The sequence below is a fragment of the Canis lupus genome, chromosome 8 (assembly GCF_003254725.2).
Source record: "Canis lupus dingo isolate Sandy chromosome 8, ASM325472v2, whole genome shotgun sequence".
NCBI classification, from domain to species: Eukaryota; Metazoa; Chordata; class Mammalia; order Carnivora; family Canidae; genus Canis; species Canis lupus.
The window spans coordinates 70,453,882-70,472,962 of NC_064250.1; the positions used below are offsets into that span (position 1 = coordinate 70,453,882).

Consider the following 19,081-nt stretch of genomic DNA (forward strand, 5'->3'; position numbering starts at 1 on the left):
TCCTCCCTCCCTCCCTCTCTTTCCTTCCTATTCCTCTAGGCATCATTCACTCTGTAATCCCGTGCTCTGGGCCAGGGCCTGTGCTGAACATTGAATAAAATACCATCTTGGCCCTTAGGTACATCCAGGGTTCCCAGGGTTCTCCTGGGAACAATTTGGGGTTGAGTTCACCCTTGTTAAAAATGCACACTTTGTGTGTGGGGCGGTGCAGGGGTGGCTCAGTCCCTTGGGCATCAGAGTTGATTTCTGCTCAGGTCATGATCTCTGGGTGGTGGGATGGGCCCCCCACCTCCTGCTCCACGCTGGGAGTAGAGCCTCTGCCCGTCCCCCCCTTTAAAAAACTGCACCCTTTGAGGAGGCCTGGCCAGTTGGTGGAGCACCTAACTCTTGATTTCAGAATCCTGAGTTCAAGTTCCACGTTGGGCATGGCACCTACTTTAAAAAAAATAATATAACTCATTATTTTTAAAAAGATTTTATTTATTTATTTGAGAAAGAGGGAGAGAGAGAGAGAGAGAGAGACTGTGCATGAGCAGGGGAGGGGCAGAGAGAGAGGGAGAAGCAGGCTCCCGGTTGAGTAGGGACCCTGGGATCATGACCTGAGCCGAAGGCAGCTGCTTAACCAACTGATCCCTGAGACACCTAGGCGCCCTGATAAAACTCATTATTTAAAAAAAAAAAAAAAAAAAAAAGCACACTTTGGATCCCCTGCCGGATCTCTTAATCGGGTGTTAAGGCAGGATCCTCAGGTGGTTCTAATGCACATGACCTCGAGAACTTCTGGATAGTGTGACGCCAGGCTGAGGGGCGCTGAACTCCCGGGCCCCCGCCTCGGGACCCTGGGGAGCTCCCCGAGCGGTGCTACCTGAAAGCTGGATACACCTGCGACCGGAGAGAGGGAAACGAAGCCCACTGGGTCTTTGGCGCGGAGGCGAGGGGCGGGGCCAACGAGGCCCCGCCCACTGGCGTGCTCTTGCAGGTGCGGTCGCCTTCCGAGGTGTCTTGGCCTGCGGGGCACTCGTAGTCCCCACCCCCCTTTCCCAGGTGACGCACATTTGAGTCGCCGTCGCGCGGGTGCGCGGGTTCGAGCCTCCGTGTCGGCTGCCATGGCGGATGCGGAGCCGGAGGCTGAGGATGGCAGCGAGGAAGGCGGCGGCGGCCGGGCGCCCCCCGGCCAGAGCGGCAGCTCGGCGCGCGTGGCCCCGCTGGGCCCCGAGCAGCTGCGGCGGGTCCTGGAGCAGGTGACGAAGGCGCAGCCGCCCGCCGGGCCGCCGCCGCCCCCCTTCGTGCTGCAGGACGCGGCGCGGCGGCTGCGGGACGCGGCGCAGCAGGCCGCCTTGCAGCGGGGCCCCAGCGCCGAGCCCCCGCGCCCGCCGCGCCTGCTGCCTCCCCAGGTGAGGCACCGGGAGGGACGTGGGGAAACTGAGGCCCCGAGGGCGCCGGGGCCTCGCGGCGGGCGGACGGGGCCCGAGTCCCCGCGGCCCCCCTTCGGCCTCGGAGCTGCCGGCGGGAGAGCCGGCGTCCGCCCCCGCCTGTCACCGCGCCTGCGTTTGCAGCTCCCGCAGCGGCCTCGTCCAGCCGGCCGGGCCCCCGCCTGGGACGCCCTCCCGCCTTCCCGGCGCCGCTCGGGGCCTTCGTCATTCGTCCCGCGTTTGCTGAGCACTCCGCTGGGTTCCAAGCACTGCCCTAGGTGCAGCAGGGGCCGCCGAACAGTCAGTGAAGGACCCGAGGGAGGTTCTGGGAATGACAAGGCGGCTGCTTTAGAGTGAGTAGGCCTTAGGCCCGACGCTGGACCCGAGGCCTGAATGCATTAGAAGGAACCAAGCTGCAGAGCTTTTCCGGTGGAAGCTGCCAACGCAGAGACGTGGGACGCAATTAAGCACGTTACCCTGGTTCCCTGCAGGATGTACCAGCCTGGGTGGTGGTACCTGGGCGTGACACCGCGGTGCCCAGCACAGTGCCTGACATACACTTAAGGAAACACGTGAAAGAAAGCACTCAGCATACCACAAAACCTCATTTCTCACTGTTATTATTTCGCGGGTCACACAGCTGTGGGCTACTAGGGAAGCTGGGACTAGAGCACGGCCTTCCAAGCCCCGAGGGTCTGGCGTAGCTCCTGAAGCCAGAGGTCCTTCACATCATCTGTAAATCCACACCCCCTTTCATAGCTGGGCTTGCAAATGGCACTGGCGCTTCTCATCCCAAAGTTCCTGGAGACGTGCTTCTTCCACTAGAAGAAATAGATGGAGAATAGAATCAACAGTGATAGTTGTTGTTATTAACAGTCTTCATTGGTTTTTATTTTTTATTTTATTTTATTTTATTTTATTTATTTATTTATTTATTTATTTATTTATTTATTTATTTCACTGAGTGATTTTGGCTGCTTAGAGTTGTATCCAGTTAGTGATCAAGACTGGGGAAGTGTCTTGCTAAAGTTTGAGAAGACAGCTATGATTCTGCCCAAACCACTTAGAGAGGTGTGAGCTTAAGTAACCCAACCTCTTTGGGCTTTGGCCCTGTATTTGCAGGAGGGATGGCTCATTGGATGAGCCTTCTAGCTCACACGCTGCTGAGAGAAACCCATGTCTCTTGCATAGGCAGTGCACAGCAAGTATGGAGGGTGATGGTGGCTGCTATTTGCAGAGCCTCTACTCCATGCCTGCCACTGCGCCAGGCCGCTTCTCAGGCACACAAATATGTTTGTATCCCCATTTTAGAGATGAGAAATAAGCTCAGAGAGGTCGAGTGACTTTGCCCAGGGGTCCCCAGGTATGGCTGTACTTCAACACCTGTTGAATGTGACCCCAGCTTTTTGAGTTTGGTATGGCAACTTAAAGAGTCCGAAAATGGCATTTTCCATAAAATGCAAGCACACTTAATCAGGATGAAGCGGCATGCTTGTATTCTGCAGCTAATCTAATTGGGATGACATAAATTCTACCTGCCTTCACAGTAGTCTTGCTGTCTAGTGAGCTGATACCCTTTGAGGCCCATGGAGGCTGCACAAACAAACCAGATGTGTACTTAGCACCTAAGGAGGTTATGATCTAACCAATGAGGTAAAACATGACTTAGGTAACTTTTAATCAAGGTCAGAAAGCTACAGATAACTCAGTGCACTTTGTCGAAGGGTGAGTCCCAGTTGAAAATATGGAAGAGGACAGGCAGGGGTGGGGTGGGTTGGGGTGGAATGTGCATTTGGAAAACCCAGGCCAGGCCATGTGATTCTCTGTGGAGAGTGGTGTGGATCAGAAGGCACAGACCAAGTGGACCCACTCATGTGGGTCAGATTTTGGCTCACATTCCTCCCCACCCTCCTGTTCCTGTACCTTAGAAACATTTTCAGTTTCTTCCAACAGGCCTCACCCTTTTTCATGCGCCTGTGCATTCACACATTTTCCCTTACACCTAGACTACCTTTCCACCTGGCCAAAATTCTCTTCTGCCTTAATAGATCACCTCTCAGGGCACCTGGGTGGCTCAGCAGTTGGGAGTCTGCCTTTAGCTCAGGTAGTGATCCCAAGGCCCTCGGGTCGAGTCCCGCATCGGGCTCCCTGTGGGGAGCCTGGTTCTCCCTCTGTGTGTGTCTCTGCCCCTCATGAGTAAATAAATAAAAGCTTTTTTTTTAAAAAAAGTAGGTCACCTGTCGTGGGAAGCCAGTCCTTCCCCACCCCACCCGCAAGGGTGCCTCTTACTGTACCTGTTGCACCATGGTGTCATTGTTTCCTTAGGGAGCCCATTGTCTGCCTTCCGAATCGTCAGTGGAGCTTTTGAAAGTACAAATTGTGGGGCAGGAGATCCTGATTCAGCAGGTCTGTAGGCATGGCAGGGGAAGCTACCCACCTCAAGGGTGAGGCTAGGACTTGGCTTATTTTTTTGTAGTTTTTTTTTCTTAATTGAAGTATAGTTGACATACAATGTTAGTTTCAGATGTACAACAGTGATTCCATGGGTTTGTACATTATTCAGTGCTTATCACAAGTGTAGTCACTGTCACCATACAATGTGGTTACAATATTACCAACTATATTTCCTATGTCGTACCTTTCACCTCCATGACTTTATAACTGGAAGTGTGTACCTCTTAATCCCCTTCACCTATGTCACCCATCTCCTCGCCCACATTGGCTTATTTGTAAGTATTGGCACACAGATACTTAGTAAAAGTTTGCTAAGTGGAATAAATATATAACAAAGTATCAAGTACAACACCCACATGCTAAACTAGTCTGGAGCAGATGTTTTGCCAGTGAGGTACTCCTAACATAATAGAATAATAGAATTTGGGGTGTGTGTGTGTATTGGTATTATCTGGTAATATCCCAAGAGGTTAGACCTAAATGACTGGTAGTAATGTGAAACAAGTATGATTATTAAGAGATCATTGTCATCCAATTCACAAGTACCCCAGGATTGGTCCTCATGAGCTTCTGGCACCAGCTTTTTACACAGCCTCATAAACTGGTATATTGAATTGTCTCTGTTCTTTGTGGTAGATGCATAACATGGAGACAGAAGTTTCATTCTGCCCTGCATGACATTTTTATTTTTATTGAGCCTCCACATAGTATATAGGGTTGAGTCCAAAGAGGGCCCATTGGAGGTCCCAAATCGGTGGTCCTGATCAATCAGGGGGGAATTTTGCCCTAGAGAGGTGTTTGGCAGTGTCTGGAGATGTTTTTGTCACAAGTTGGGGAGTGCTATTGGCATCTAGTGGATAGAGGCAGAGATACTGTCAACATCCTACAGTGTACAGGACGGCCACCATAACAAAGAATTAATGGTCTGAAATATCAGTTGTGCCAAGGTTGGGAAAACTTGTTTTGGATGATGAGGTTTGTCTCTCTTTTCCTGCACAAATGTTCTGATTATTTCTGTACTTCGAGGCTATGAGCCTCGTCCATTTTGCTGTCTCTCCCCTGAGCTGTGACCATTACATCCCTAAAACTTAAATCATTGTCTCTGACACATGGTCACTGCTCAATAATTATTTGTGGAACATTGTTGATGGCAACCCCCCACCCCACTCTTGGTGGATGTTCACTGTTGCAGACTGTGCTGTCTTGAACCTCTAAGACCTACATGTCTTTACCTATGTTTCTTATGGAATCCAAGAAGCAGAGTTGCTGTGTCTAAAAGCATGTGCATTTAAAACAATTTTTTAAAAGATTTATTTATTTTAGAAAGAGTGCACGCAAGCAGGAGGAGGGGCAGAAGGAGAGAGAATCTGAAGCAGTCTCCCCACTGAGCGGGGAGCCCATTGTGGGGCTCAATTCCATGATCCTGAGATCATGACCTGAGCCGAAACCCACTGTCAGATGCTCAACCAACTGAGCCACCCAGGCACCCCTGAAATTTTATTAGATGTTAAAAAGTTGTCAAACACCCCCTCCTAGGTATGTGCCCTGGAGAAACTCACACACGTGTACACTCACATCTATGAAGCTTCTGAGCATACCAGAGCACAAGGCTATAGACACTTGTCCATCAATAGGAAAGTGTTTTCATACTGCAGAGTAAATGAGAACTACACACCTCCACATGGATGAATTTCACAAGCCAGATAGGGAGTAAAAAACCTGAAAAAAACCCCACCAAATGCAGGAGATGATTTTCACTTACATGAAGTTTAAAAGTAAGTCAAAACTGAACTGCCTAGTTTTAGGGGATATCTACATATGTAATATATAAAATGCATGAGAGGGGCACCTGGAGGGCTTAGCGGGTTAAGAGTCTGACTCTTGATTTTGGCTCAGTTCATGATCTCAGGGTCATGGAATCAAGCCCGGCATCAGGCTCCGTGCTCAGTGGGGAGTCTGCTTGAGAGTCTCCCTCTCCCTCTGCCCCTCCCCACTACGCATACTGTCCTCCATCCCCCCTCTCAAGTAAGTCTTATAAAAAGTGCATAAGAAGGACAAACTTACAGGATGGGGTAAAGATGCCAGCATGCAGATTGGAAGAATAGCAAAGTTGTATCTATAAGGGTAATGTTGTATACCTTAAGGCAGGTGGTAGGGACCTATGTTACATTGCTCTTTATGGCCTTTTTTGTTCCTCGAATTTCATTAAAAACTTTTCAATAAAATGAGCCTATGTACTGAATTGAGTCAAATTTAGAGTAGTAGGAATTCCAAGTAAATATGAATGTAAAACTGTAAAGAAGGGTATTTCTTATTGGGCCATGAAGTCAATTTAGTGGAGTATGACTAGTATTTTTTTAATAATATAGAATAGACACTATCAGAAGACATTTATGTCTTAGAAATGGTAAGTAGTTAAAAAAAATGGTAAGTAGTTTTGTGAACTTTCATTTATGTATGCACATGTTTCTGCACAGGCACATATGGATGTGATGTAAAATATATCACTGGTCTGGTCAGAAAGCTTGAGAAACGCCACTGTAAATAGTGCGGTTACATTAAATAGATTTTTATAGGCAAGATGTATTTTAAAACTTAAAAAAATGTCAGTAATACACTTAAGATGAGAACAAAATTGTAGAAATGTTGATAAGCATAATGCTTTTCTCTTTCTGTCTTTAAGCAACTGGAAGCCATTTGTGTTAAAGTAACGTCTGGAGAAATGAAAGGTCAGGAGAGGCCAACGCCCCCACTGGCCACCATCCAGCCCAAGCCAGCCAGCCTGAGCCAGCTGCCCGTGAGGCATTCCAGGGTGCTGGGGCTTAGGGTGCAACCCGTCTTGAACACCGGGCCACAGCCGCGCTTCCCAGGTAACTTACCTCCCGTTCAGGTGTTCATACAGAGGCCACTGCCCACCCTCCAGCCAGTGGCTCCGAACGGACAGGGTGCCGCGCTGGCCCCTTTCTCAGCTTCTGACCCGCCGGCAGCAACATCTGTGTCATCCAGCTCTGCGAATTCATTTATTTCGCACACGAAACACACTGAGAAACTAAAAAAATCTTTAAAAGTGAAAACACGTTCCGGACGGATATCTCGACCTCCCAAGTATAAAGCTAAAGATTATAAATTCATAAAAACAGAGGATTTGGCTGACGGTCACTTGTCAGATTCTGACGATTATTCAGAACTGAGTGTGGAAGAGGATGAAGAACAGAGGGGAAAGCAGGCGCTCTTTGACTTGTCCAGCTGCTCCCTGAGGCCCAAGACTTTTAAGTGTCCAACGTGTGAAAAATCCTACATTGGAAAGGGGGGCCTGGCCCGGCACCTCAAACTTAACCCAGGCCACGGCCAGCTGGAGTCCGAGGTGTCGCCGAGTGAGAAAGCCAACGGGAGCAGGAGTGCCAGCCGGACCTCGCCGCAGCTGCCCACGCCAGCTCTGCTGAGTGAGGAAGCGGCCCCGTCGGCCGGCGCCGGCCTGCAGGTAACGTGTGGGTCTGCTGGCTGTGTCCTTTCTGCCCCTCCTGACGTCAGCCTCTGTGGTAGCTGATGGCGGTTCAGGTGAGGCTCGGCGGAACGGCGATCCGAGCTGCGCATCTGACATTTCCCTGCTGTCGTCCACGCCGCCGCCGCACGAGCGAGGGGATGCGTGTCCCTGTGTGGCGTGTGCAGCGGGGTTTGCTGAGCGTGTTCCGTGGGAACATAGCCCCTGATGCTTTAGATCTGGTCGGTAAACCTGATCTCCGAGCCCTCCTGGCTGATGCTGACCTAACAGCAGGCCTTGGGAGAGGTCTGGGTTGGCAGAGCCCACGGGCGCGCTTCCTGGAGTGTGGCAGGGACCCGCGCTGGCATTTCGTCCCTTCAGAGACTCACAGTCAGACCAGGCCGGTGGACGTCAGCCTGGCCGCGTCACTGCGTCAGAGTGTGTCGACAGCAGGTTTATACATTCCTAAACGTGTGGCGTGTGTGTGTGTGTGTGTGTGTGTGTGTGTGCGCGCACCGTGGGCGAGAGGTCGGTTATTTCCCAAATGCAGACGAGACGGAGCACTTCGCTCCCACCAACGGCGGGCCTCGTTGGTCACCCTCACCCGCTTCGCCTCAAGCTCCTCCTTCCTTTTCCTCCGGCTTGTGGGGGCTGTCACCTCTCTCCGTGCCTGTGGCTAGGCAATGACATTTGTAATTGCGGTTTCTGAAATGTTAGAGAAACCAGCGCTGGAATCAGCGTGGCTACTCGCTGGGAGTTTGTGATGTTAGCGACTGGGGTGCTGTTGAAGCCGAGCGCCTCTGCCCTGGCCGCCCCCCTGCCCCAGGGCGGCTTCTGAAGGGGCCTGGGGCTGGCGCCGCTTGGGCGTCCTTGTTGGGGTCCAGTGCAGGACCAAGGGCAGCCCCGGGTGAGGGTTCCAGAGTACTGCCTCCCCATGTGGCATTAGCTTCCGTGCTAATAACACCACCACAGTACCGTTTATTGCATGGCCCTTGTGGACGGGAGCCTTGTACACCTTCTAGAACTCGGCCAGGCGGGAATTAGATTTAGCTCTTCTGATTTCACAGCCCACAGCTGAGGCTGCCTTGTTGCGGGAGGCTCTGCACCTCTCATGGCTGGTAAAGCTCCAACTTTTGAGAAACCTCTCTACTTGAATTGAGGGAGGACTAGGGCGACATGTAGTTTATCATCCAAAGCAGGACATTCTGAGAGTGAAAGGGGCACTGTTAGTAATCCCAGGGACAGCAGCTGTGCTGGTCTCAGGACGACCAGGCTAGCTGGCACTTCTACTTCCTCCAATAATGAAATCCTAGGGGTGCCAGGGTGGCTTAGTCGGTTCAGTGTCTGACTCTTGGTTTGTGCTCAGGTCATGATCTCGTGTCATGGGATCGAGCCCTGATTCAGGCTCTGCTTTCAGTGGGGAGTCTGCTTGAGATTCTCTCCTCTGCTCCTCCCCCCGCTCTCTCTCTCTCTCTCAAATAAATAAACAAAATCTTTTTTTTTTAATTTTTATTTATTTATGATAGTCACAGAGAGAGAGAGAGAGAGAGAGAGAGAGAGGCAGAGACATAGGCAGAGGGAGAAGCAGGCTCCATGCACCAGGAGCCTGATGTGGGATTCGATTCCGGGTCTCCAGGATCGCGCCCTGGGCCAAAGGCAGGCGCCAAACCGCTGCGCCACCCAGGGATCCCAACAAAATCTTTTTAAAACATGATGAAATCCGGGGATCCTTGGGTGGCTCAGGGGTCTGGCACCTGCCTTTGGCCCAGGGCGTGATCCTGGGGTCCCGGGATCGAGTCCCACATCAAGCTCCCAGCATGGAGCTTGCTTCTTCCTCTGCCTGTGTCTCTGCCTCTCTTTCTCTCTGATATACATAAATAAAATATTTTTTTAAATGAAATCCTACACCACAGCAGAAGCAACTTGTATACTTGACTTCCCAAATACAGGCACCTGCCTTGGGTGTCCTAGCTGCCCAGATGGCAGCCACCTTGAGAGGTGCCTCCAGCTGCTGGGGTGCAGAGGGATGTGCAGGCCTGTGTCTCCCTGTCCTTTTCTGGGAGCCAACTCCTGGCACCTGAAGCCATAGGCAGACCTGGCATTTCTCCTGCGGTAATGAAGATGTAGAGGGAGAGCTCCATACGAGTTAAGAGGACGTACTTGGTGCTCGCTGCCACGTGAAGTGTATTCCTTCCATCCATCCTGGGAGATGAGGTGGATTACTCCTGTGTTCAGAGGGGGAGCGGGTATGGAATGAGGAAGTAGCTAGACAGCATCAGACCCAGGACTCTTCAGAAACTGTGCAAATCCATAAAGATGAAGATAGATTCACAGCTCCTGGGGGCAGGGAAGAATGAATGATGCCAACGGGTACAGGGGTTCTTTTGCGGGGGCGGGGGGCGGGGGACAAACATGTTTTGGGATTAGTGGTGATGGTTACACGTCATACATTTTCAGTGTATGAAAAATGTACTGAACTGTATCTTTTCAAAGTATGAATTTTATGGTTTGAAGTATATCCAATAGGAAATTATTTTTTAAAGTCATTTAAAATGGTTAAATTATGAATGCCCAAATTTCAGTTTAATTTGTAAGCTGACAGTCATGTCAGATAAGTTCCTTGTTTCATTTCGGGCAATACCCAGGGTTACCAGCTAACTAATACTCACCAGGTGTTCGTATTAGCAAAGGGGAACTTTGTTGGGAAAGTTGAAGATGCGTTGATCATAGTTAATGTGTCTTGATAATACAAAGGAGAAATAATTTAGCAAGTTCCTTGCTTTCGACTTGACATTTTTTTGCTGTCAGGTTGTCACGATGGTGTATAAAATGTTGTTTTATTTTTGTTTTGGGTGTGCAACGCTATCTAGAATAGCCAGTCTATAGAAGTTGAAGAGGCCTTGGTATCTGAACCAGAAAATGGAAGTTATTCAGCACTTTTGGGACCAGAGGGACACCCAGGCCCTAGAAGAAGTGACTGCTCCACAGCTCCTGCAGAGGCCAACACAGCTGTCCTTGGGCGGAGCAGCGAGGCTCACCTGCCTGAGGATGCCCGTGCGGCAGGCGTGCAGAGCACTTCGAGGGCCAGAGCCAGGCTCAAGGAGGTGCGTGGCTCCTAGACCCCATTCTTGAAACCTGTGTCTTCGGCATGGTGTGTGGCAACACACTATTAGGTTTCTGAATTAAATGTCAAATACCCAGATCAACTGAAGAGTTCACCTGAAATGTAATTGGATGAAGTGTGTAATGAATGCAGGGATAGCATTACCTGAAGTAATTCCCAGGTTTCCCTATTTGACATGATAAGAGGGCTTCAGGTATATCAAGAGCTGCTTGCCTTTTTCAGTTTTGTGATGATTATAACCCATGTTTTCATAGAAGCAGTTTAGCAAACAACAGAAATGGTTTCTATTTTTCTGTAAAAAGATTTAAGGCATAAAAACATGTTTCAGGCTTTGAACCCTGGAATCTCCAGCCCTTTGAGAGTAGGCTTAGTGAATTGAATCGGATTTAGGAAAGTGGAACCCTAAATTCATCCAGACTGTCTCTGGCTGGGATGTGTTAAGCTGCCGCATAATGGCCAGGTGAGTATCGTAAAGAAGTGAACGGTAGCAGAGTCAAAGTAGTGAGTTAGTGAGACAGCTGGTCTCGGGTGCCCATAGGGAACCAGGGCCTCCAGCTCACCCGCAGGGGGAAATGAGAGGTTTTCAGACAGGAAGCGGGTTTCCTAGAAGACTTGATGAGCTTTCATGTGCCAGTGGGAAATTTAAACCCTGGTGAATTCGCTTTTCTCTCATTGGGCTTGTTAATTAATCCCAGATGATTAATTTTTAGAAGTAGGAGGTAAGGTCGTCCTTGACTCGATTCATTAACATTTATGATACCACCATCACCTGAGTGCTGTGTGCATGGCAACACGTAACAGCCACCTCGGTGCCAAGTTCTAGGTTTACTTCATTCCATTGAGTCCGTGACCATCTGCCCTCTGCTGACACCCGTGTACTGCCGGTACGCCCTATCACATCTCTCCTGATCCCCGGATCTCTGATTTCAGACATCCTCACCCGGGTGTCCCGTAAACCACTCCAGCTTCACTTCTCAGCAAAGCCCACAGAGTCCGCAAGTCGGCTTCCTGTCCCACCGCTAACTTGTCCAGGATCTGCCTGGGCGCCAGCTGGGAACCCACAGTCATTCCTGACACCCCTTCCGTGACTCCTCCTCCTGTCCAGAGAGCATGCCCTCCCCGCATCTCTGTCTCCCCACCAACCTCACCGAGCCATCCCTGCTTTCACCTGGGTCCTCCTCCCACTTGTCCTTTGGCGGTGGTCTCCAGACTGCAGGCTGCCTAGACTTGTTTGCTTTATCATCTCTGGTACTACTTAGTGTCTCCGGAGAGTAGGGAACACATATCCTTATCCAGGGCCTGGTACCCACTACATGTTCAGTGCTGCCGTAGGGGAGTCAGACTTTGAATCCAGAGTCGTAGGTGTCATTCATGGATAAACAAGTGAGCTATTTAATAAACAGAATGGTTATGGTTGAGAGTTGCTTAATCACTGAGATTTGGGGGAACTTTATGTCTTTTACGTTCTTTGTTGTATCAACTTGTTGGCTCCTGGGAGATTCTCTTGGGCTTTCAAAGTCATCCAGTGCTCTCTCCTGTAGTTTCTCCGTGGGTGTGACCGGGACGCACTAGTGGAATTGGCCTTGCCTCCACTGGCCCAAGTCGTGACCGTGTACGAGTTCCTTCTGATGAAGGTGAGTTGCTTTAGTGAGTCTAAATGATGGAGGGGTGAGTTGCAGTTATTTAGAAAGACATCTTTCACATTTTAGAAACAGCCGGGCCACTTGGAATCATTTCACTCCCCCAGGACAGAGCTGAAGTGAGCCTACTGGCCCCAGCCAGATGCCTGGTGTAGGGCTCCTGCCTGCATGGCCAGGTCTTTCAGGCAGGCTGTTCAAGGACCCCCTTGCCTGTTTTTAACTTTGTGTGGGAGGCAAGAAAGTGGTGGCAGCAAACCATGGCCAGCCCATGGCCCTCATCACCTCTCTCCCTGGCATCTCCCTGCCCTTGCCGGCCTGCTCCACAAGGCTCTGCTCTCTGGTGAGCCTGCTCTGACAATGCAGGAGGTGCCAGCAGAGCTACCCAAAGGAGTAAGCTGCCCTGGCACCCCTCCGGCCTGTAGGCCCGTCCCCAGAACTTTTCTATTCCCTTCCTCTCCCCCAGCCACCCCTTATTTTATTTTATTTTATTTATTTTATTTTATTTTATTTTACTTTATTTTATTTATTTTATTTTAGATTTTATTTATTTATGGGAGAGAAAGAAAGAGAGAGAGGCAGAGACACAGGCAGAGGGAGAAACAGGCTCCATGCAGGGAGCCCGAGGTGGGACTGGATCCCGGGACTCCAGGATCACGCCCTGGGCTGAAGGCGGTGCTAAACCGCTGAGCCACCCAGGGATCCCCCCCAGCCACCCCTTCTCTGGAGCTCTGGCCCACAGTCCTCTGTTGGATGTCATCCTGGAGATGATTTGCTCTCTGGTCCATCCTGGTGTTGCCACTGAGCACAGTGGGCACACACAGGCTCTTACTGGGGAGTGGAGGAGATGATGGCCGCTGAGGGGCTTATATCCTTCCCTCCTTGAAGCTTCTTTCTGTATTTTCCATTTCATTGCCTCTGGTTTATTAAAAAAAAATTTTTTTTTATTATTTATTCATGAGGGACACAGAGAGTCATTGCCTCCGGTTTAAACATTTGTCATCTTTATCTTCATGAAGGTTGAAACAAGTCATCTAGCAAAGCCTTTGTTCCCAGCTGTGTATAAGGAATTTGAAGAGTTGCATAAAATGGTTAAGAAAATGTGTCAAGATTACCTCAGTGGTTCTGGCCTATGTTCCCAGGAGCCTCTGGAAATAAGCAACAATAAGGTAACAGTCTCACATGGGGAAAAGTTTTGCTTTTAGATTTGTTGAAGGAAGGCTATCCATTTAAAGAGAAGAATGTTTTTATTTTTATTTATTCACTTTTTAAAGTCATCTCTACACCCAGTATGGGGCTCAAACTCATGACCCTGAGATCAGGAGTCGTATGCTCCACCTACTGAGCCAGCCAGGCACCCCAGATGAGTATGTTTTTAGTGATGACACCTTCATAGTCAAGTGCTTTTCTGCTCTTTTCCCATCAAGTAACATTTAAAAAATTATAACAGCAAATGGTGTTTGTTGGGAAGCCTTAGGAATGCAGAGAGGCCACAGCAACACCCAAAAACACCGTAGTCTCTCACTGCTGACCTCAGGGAACAGCACGGTTGGTAGGGGTGTGTGGTGTCCACCCACCGTGGGCTGGGAAGGGTGACCAGGGGTCACAGACACTGTCGGTGGTGGTTGTGACAGGATTCTTGTTTCACTGTCACGGTCATCATCCAGTTGCCTCTGGCTATATTGGGTTCTGGGTAAAAAATATGTTTTGAACTGATGTGGTTTTATGTGTTTGGATAAAACCCTTTGCTGGGTGTAGCCTGCCCCGTGTGGTCTCATTATTCAGGGATCCCCCCACCCCCGGGCAGGCCTCAGCTTTGCCTTGAAATGGGGCGCTGAGTGATCCATGGCTTCGGGTAATTCCTGGTTATTCAAAAACATACTCTTGCAACTCTAGCCGGTGCACGGGGCTGCACGAGCACCTGGCTCCGGGCTCCCAGACAGACCAGGCTGGGCCACTCACTGCTGACAAAACCCACAGGCAGAGAGGCGAGTGGGGCACACAAGAAAGGAGCTTATTTCAGCGAGGCCGACACAGGAAGGAGAGCGGACGAGCGTCTCAAAGACCGTCTCCAAAATGCTTGAAGGAGTTGTAGGTGGACGTCAGGAGAACGTGGGACAGAGGTGGGTGGGCGCAGGTGGGCAGCGAAGGGTCCTTTACTATGTGGGGGTCAGTCACGAGGGGTCGTGCTGGCTCAGGGCATCCTTGTTGCTTGAGGGGTAGTCTCGATTCCCCTCATGGGATCCTGTGCCCTCAGAGTCTTCTCCCTAAACCAAGAGACAGCCGGAAAGAAGAACCCAGCAAGTTTGAGGTCAAAGTAGAGCAGCCACTGTCCTCTTTCACAACCATAAGGAATAGTCTGGCCATCTTGCCTTTCACTGCTGTCTAAGGGTTCACGGACCTGGTGACGGGTCTGCCTACCTGTCCTAACATTGGCGTCACACGGAGTATGTTATTTCTGGAGCAAGCAGTCTCGAACCACACTGGGACACAGTCCGTGGGGCTTCGGACTGTGTCTTTTGTTATTTTGGTCATTAGCGTTATACAAATTCAATATTTAATATTACCTAATAAACTTTTGTATTTTATTTTCTTGAATTACATATTATAAAAATGTAATGGGTTTTTTCTAAGCCTGGTACAGATGCTGTAGTGAGCAGGAATCACTGACATGTTTTTTTGTTTATTTTTTATTTTTAAAAAGATTTTGTTTGTTTGAGAGAGTGGGTGCACAGAAGCAGGGAGAGTGGCAGGGGGAGGAGGAGAGGGAGAAGCAGACTCCCCACTGAGTAGGGAGCCTAGTGCGGGGCTCGATCCCAGGATGCTGAAATCATTCATCCGAAGGCAGACACTTCACTGACTGACACACCCAGGTGCCCCTGTTTTTTTTTTTAATATTTATTTATTTTAATAAGAGTGTGCAGGCAGGGAGAAGGACAGAGGGGGAGGAGAGAGAGAATCCCAATAGACTCTGTGCAGCCTGGCGTGGGGCTTGATCCTACGATTCTGAAATCAAGAACTGAGCTGAAATCAGGAGTCAGATGCTCCACTGACTGAACCACCCAGTGCCCAACTTATATGTGTTTTAAACTGTGAGCACAGCAGGTGCGGGCGTCATCCTGTCACAGGGCGGACTGGACACATACACTGCCGTGCACGCCCGTCGGGACCCATCTTTGCAGGCAGTTCAGGCGAACCACAGCCTCCTAGGAGCACAGACCAGGGCTCAGCTTGCAGGGACACAGGCAGGCTGGGAGGTGCTGGACTCTACTTGGACCCTGACCTGCTGCCCTCCTTCCCTCCCCTTCCCTCCTGCCCCACAGTGTTCCTTCCTATGTCCACACATACATAGCGACAGCTGCCACTTGTCACCTTTATCTCATCTTCACCAAATCCCCCCAGGGCAGCTGTGGGCACCCCCCCCCCCCCCAGGATCAGGGAGGTTCCCTAGGCCAGGAGCGGAGGAGCTGGGGCCCAGCTTGGTTCGCAGGCTCCCAAACCCTCACCCCTTGTGCTGCCTGGAAAAGGTAGCCCTCGTTCTGGAATGGGCACGATTGTTTTCCTGAAGGTACCGGTGAGCATTCAGAATGGGAGGGATCATGGGCCAGGACCCACTCTGGTGTCTGACACTGAAGAGGTCATAGTGACGTTTTTAAAAAGCTGTTTGGTGTCTGCTTCTATCCTGTGCCGACACAGAACCTTCCGGTCCTGGTAAGGACCCATTCTCTCTTCAGCTGTTCTTCTGAACTTCACGGGTATCTCCGTTTCTGTCAGCGTCGAGGTGGCCTCGTGCCACCCTGCGGGGCCTCCCAGGTCCCCTTGGTCCCGGAGTCCTTGCGTGTGGATGTGCTGCCAGCGCAGCTCCCCCTGTGCGCCCTTCCTCCTCAGGTGGCCGAGTCTCTGGGAATCCTGGAACTCCTGAGGACGCGAGCAGCATGCCGCAGCGGGGGGCCGGGCCGGGCCGAGCCGGAGGACGCCAGCCAGCAGAAGCGGGCAAACGAGGTGGGCGCGGTGAGGGGTGCCGGGTGACTGCGCGCTGCCGAGTGCCCGCGCTTGGACTTCAGCCCACAAGAGAAGTGCGAGCTCGCCCGCTCCTTCCTAGTCCTAGCTGATTGCGTCTCCTCTTCGTAGACTGCAGAGGAGGGACTGGCCTGGGCGAAGAGGACCAGAAGAGAAGCCGCCCCCCGGGACACCCTGGAGCCTTCTGTGGACGGCGGAGGCCTGCAGAAGCCCGCCTCGTGCGCCCCCGCTGCCAGTGAGGGTAACGCGCTCTTCCTGTGTGCGCCCGAGGCCCACAGGCCTGCTCTCCACGCGCGGGTGCTCCTGGGGCCAAACTTAAGAGAACCAGGTTTCTCAAGAGTTTTATCCCAACCTGCCAGTGTTCTCCCCTCCCCGTTCCTTCCCCCTGGGTCTTGAGGTCTGGGAGGCCTTCTCGAATCCCTTAGTGAAACGAAGAGCCACCGCATGCTGGTGAGTGGATCGCTCTCAGGAGGGTCCCAAGGACACGCCACGCCTGTGGCTTGGCTTCCCTGAGACTTGGCTCTAGGTGCCAGCTGAGGTTTCACGTTGGAAACCAGACCCACTCTGGTTTTTATTCTGCTCTAGCCAGAACCTGTCAACCAGACGCGGAACATACGGTGTACTGAGAATCATTATACCACTTTCTAAGACCGCCCCAGAGCCTGCTTGATCCCAAGGCCTCCAGCTTCAGGAGGCCTTCTGTATTTTAGAACTTATTACTGAATGCTGCTGAGGGGGAGGGCACCTTGATTGGGTGGAAGCAGGGAGAACCTGGCACCCATTCAGTGCATAGCTCCCCTCGCCTGACTGACCCGTGTGGCCTCGTTCAGCTTCCTCCATCCTCGGAAGCTACTGGTCCCAAGGAGCAAGGAGAGTTTAGGTTTCCCTTTGTTTTGCCACAAAATTACCTTGGACCAGCTTGTTTGGGAGTGAGTGCAGTGAACGGGCCCCACGGCAGTACGTGTATGCTGACCTGTGTTTCTGAACCATTTAGGTTGTGCCTCTCAAGGGAGGGGGAGCGCCTCTCAGCACTCTGAAGAAAGCCACGCGATGCTGGTTTCTGATAGTGACGGAAGCATGTTACACACGGGCCGGCAGCTTAAAGCGTTTGCTGACTTAGAGGCCAAGAGTGGGTCTGTAGCTCCTGCCCTCTCGTGTCAGAGTATCAGCGGGCCGAGTCTTTATTCTCAGTTGGGAGAGCCCGGGACGCGGACACGGGGACAGGTGGCCGCATTCCCTGAAGACAATGCTCAGGAACAGTCTGTGGCCTGGCACGCCGGGGACAGCCTGGGGAGCCGGCGCCTCTGCAGCCCCTTGCTGCCCCCTGGAGCAGTGGAATCCCTGCTGCCTTCGGGGTCTGGAAGCCTTGAGGTGCATGACTCCCACCAGAAAGGCCAGCGGTCCAGCTCCAGCGATGTCCTGCTCACAGAGGTCGTAGGCCCTCGGCTGGAGAAGGTTCTGTCTGTGAACGTGGTGCCCGCTGACTGTGCCCCCAGGACCGTGCGGGAGCTGGGGCCTCAGCCCGGCCAGGCTGCGTTGCTGTCCACTGGTGGGGATCAGGGAAGCCGTGTAGGGGACTTGGACCACTTCCCCTGCGGGGCTGAGGTACATGCTGACCAGCAAGAACTGGAGAGTGTTGTCGCTGTTGGCGAAGCCATGGCTTTTGAAATTACCAACGGGTGCCACGAGCTGCTGTCTCAGGGACAAGAACAGATGTTTCTTCAGACTTCCGACGGGTTGATCTTGTCCCATCCAGGCTCCATAGTGTCTGGGGAGGAGGACATGGTCCTAGTGGCAGGTGCGGAGGGGCCTGCCCTGCACCCGGGCCCCCAGGAAGGGGCTCCTCTAGAAAGCACAGAGGCAGAGGCTGCACAGTGAGGTGCCGTCAGACCGCGGTCCCGGACGTGCGGGTATTTTATCCAGAGAAGGTCTATTTGAAGTAATGTATATTTTTCTATGTGAATACTGATACAAATGAATGTCTTATTTATAAAGGATGATGTCTTTCTACCTGACCCTCTCCATTCTTCTGTGCCTTGCTTGCCTCCATACTGATGGCAGAGCAGCTGCCGGCCTGGGTTCCTCTGAGGCAGTGAGTCCCTAGGGCCTCTGAGCACATTTACAGCCACTGCACTGTTACTTGTCTGCCCTGCTCCCCCCCCAGCCGTGTCCCCGGCTCTCCTTGGCGATACACTGCTTTCCCACCATATCCGGGTGTAGTAAATAAATAAGTGATTCAGACTGAGCAGCACTGGGAGGTAGGACAGAGCCGTTTCCACCTGCACGTGATGGATGTGGGAGTGGGACATACGAGGTCCGCAGCGGGGTACAGCTGAGGACAGAGCCTGAGCCTGTGCCTCACCTGCAAAGCCACCTGTGCATGTCTCTTCTTGGTTGAACGTGCTCCTTGGCTTTGTTACTGGGAGGGACAGGGAAGGTCCTTTGTCCACCCTCAGCATAGCTGTCCTCTTCCCCTACTTGTGGACACTGTCAGGAGAGAGACCCCGAGCAAGCAGGGCTGGGATCACAGCTGCACCCCACCGTAGTGTCGTCCTCCTTCCGGGGCCTACCATGGAGGAGCGGGCTTTATTCTCAGGGGCGCTTTCCTGTCCTCTCCCTTGATCTCACAGCCGGATCCACAGAACAGAAGGCCGGTGTCCTAGGATGCAGTGGCCAGCAGTGAGCCAGGTGCCCACAAAGGCCAGGCTCACAGGGGGTGGGGGATTGGTATGTACTGTGGTCTCAGGGACACTTCTCAAGAGCCTAGAGTAAGTCCCGTCCTGGGATCCTGGAGTGAGGACAGAGCCTCCTGCCTGAGGATCCGTCATGACCCTCATCAGGCAACTAACACAACAAACCAAGTCATACGTGGATGCCTGTCCGTGGTCTGGACCCAGGCTCTGTTACATAGGAATTTATTTTCTCTTTTTTTTTTTTTAATTTTTATTTATTT

The 19,081-nt window shown here is 51.7% G+C and overlaps 1 protein-coding gene across 1 annotated transcript; it reads left to right on the forward strand.

Moving 5' to 3' along the window:
* Positions 1-1,056: 1,056 nt before the first annotated feature.
* On the forward strand, positions 1,057-18,143 carry ZNF839 (zinc finger protein 839). The gene is made up of 8 exons (XM_025443088.3): positions 1,057-1,394; positions 6,550-7,347; positions 10,218-10,451; positions 12,013-12,105; positions 13,128-13,277; positions 15,997-16,110; positions 16,240-16,369; positions 17,123-18,143. Exons 1-8 carry the CDS (start codon positions 1,107-1,109, stop codon positions 18,004-18,006), a joined length of 2,691 nt encoding a protein of 896 aa, XP_025298873.1. The 5' UTR covers positions 1,057-1,106; the 3' UTR covers positions 18,007-18,143.
* The last annotated feature ends 938 nt before the right edge of the window (positions 18,144-19,081 follow it).

What these genes read in the sequence shown, in the direction of transcription:
- ZNF839 (XM_025443088.3), top strand. Translation starts at nt 1,107, where the DNA reads ATGGCGGATGCGGAGCCGGAGGCTGAGGATGGCAGCGAGGAAGGCGGC. An exon ending in ACGAGTTCCTTCTGATGAAG is followed by an intron (nt 12,106 to 13,127) that starts GTGAGTTGCTTT and finishes ATCTTCATGAAG; the next exon opens with GTTGAAACAAGTCATCTAGC. An exon ending in TGGAAATAAGCAACAATAAG is followed by an intron (nt 13,278 to 15,996) that starts GTAACAGTCTCA and finishes CTTCCTCCTCAG; the next exon opens with GTGGCCGAGTCTCTGGGAAT.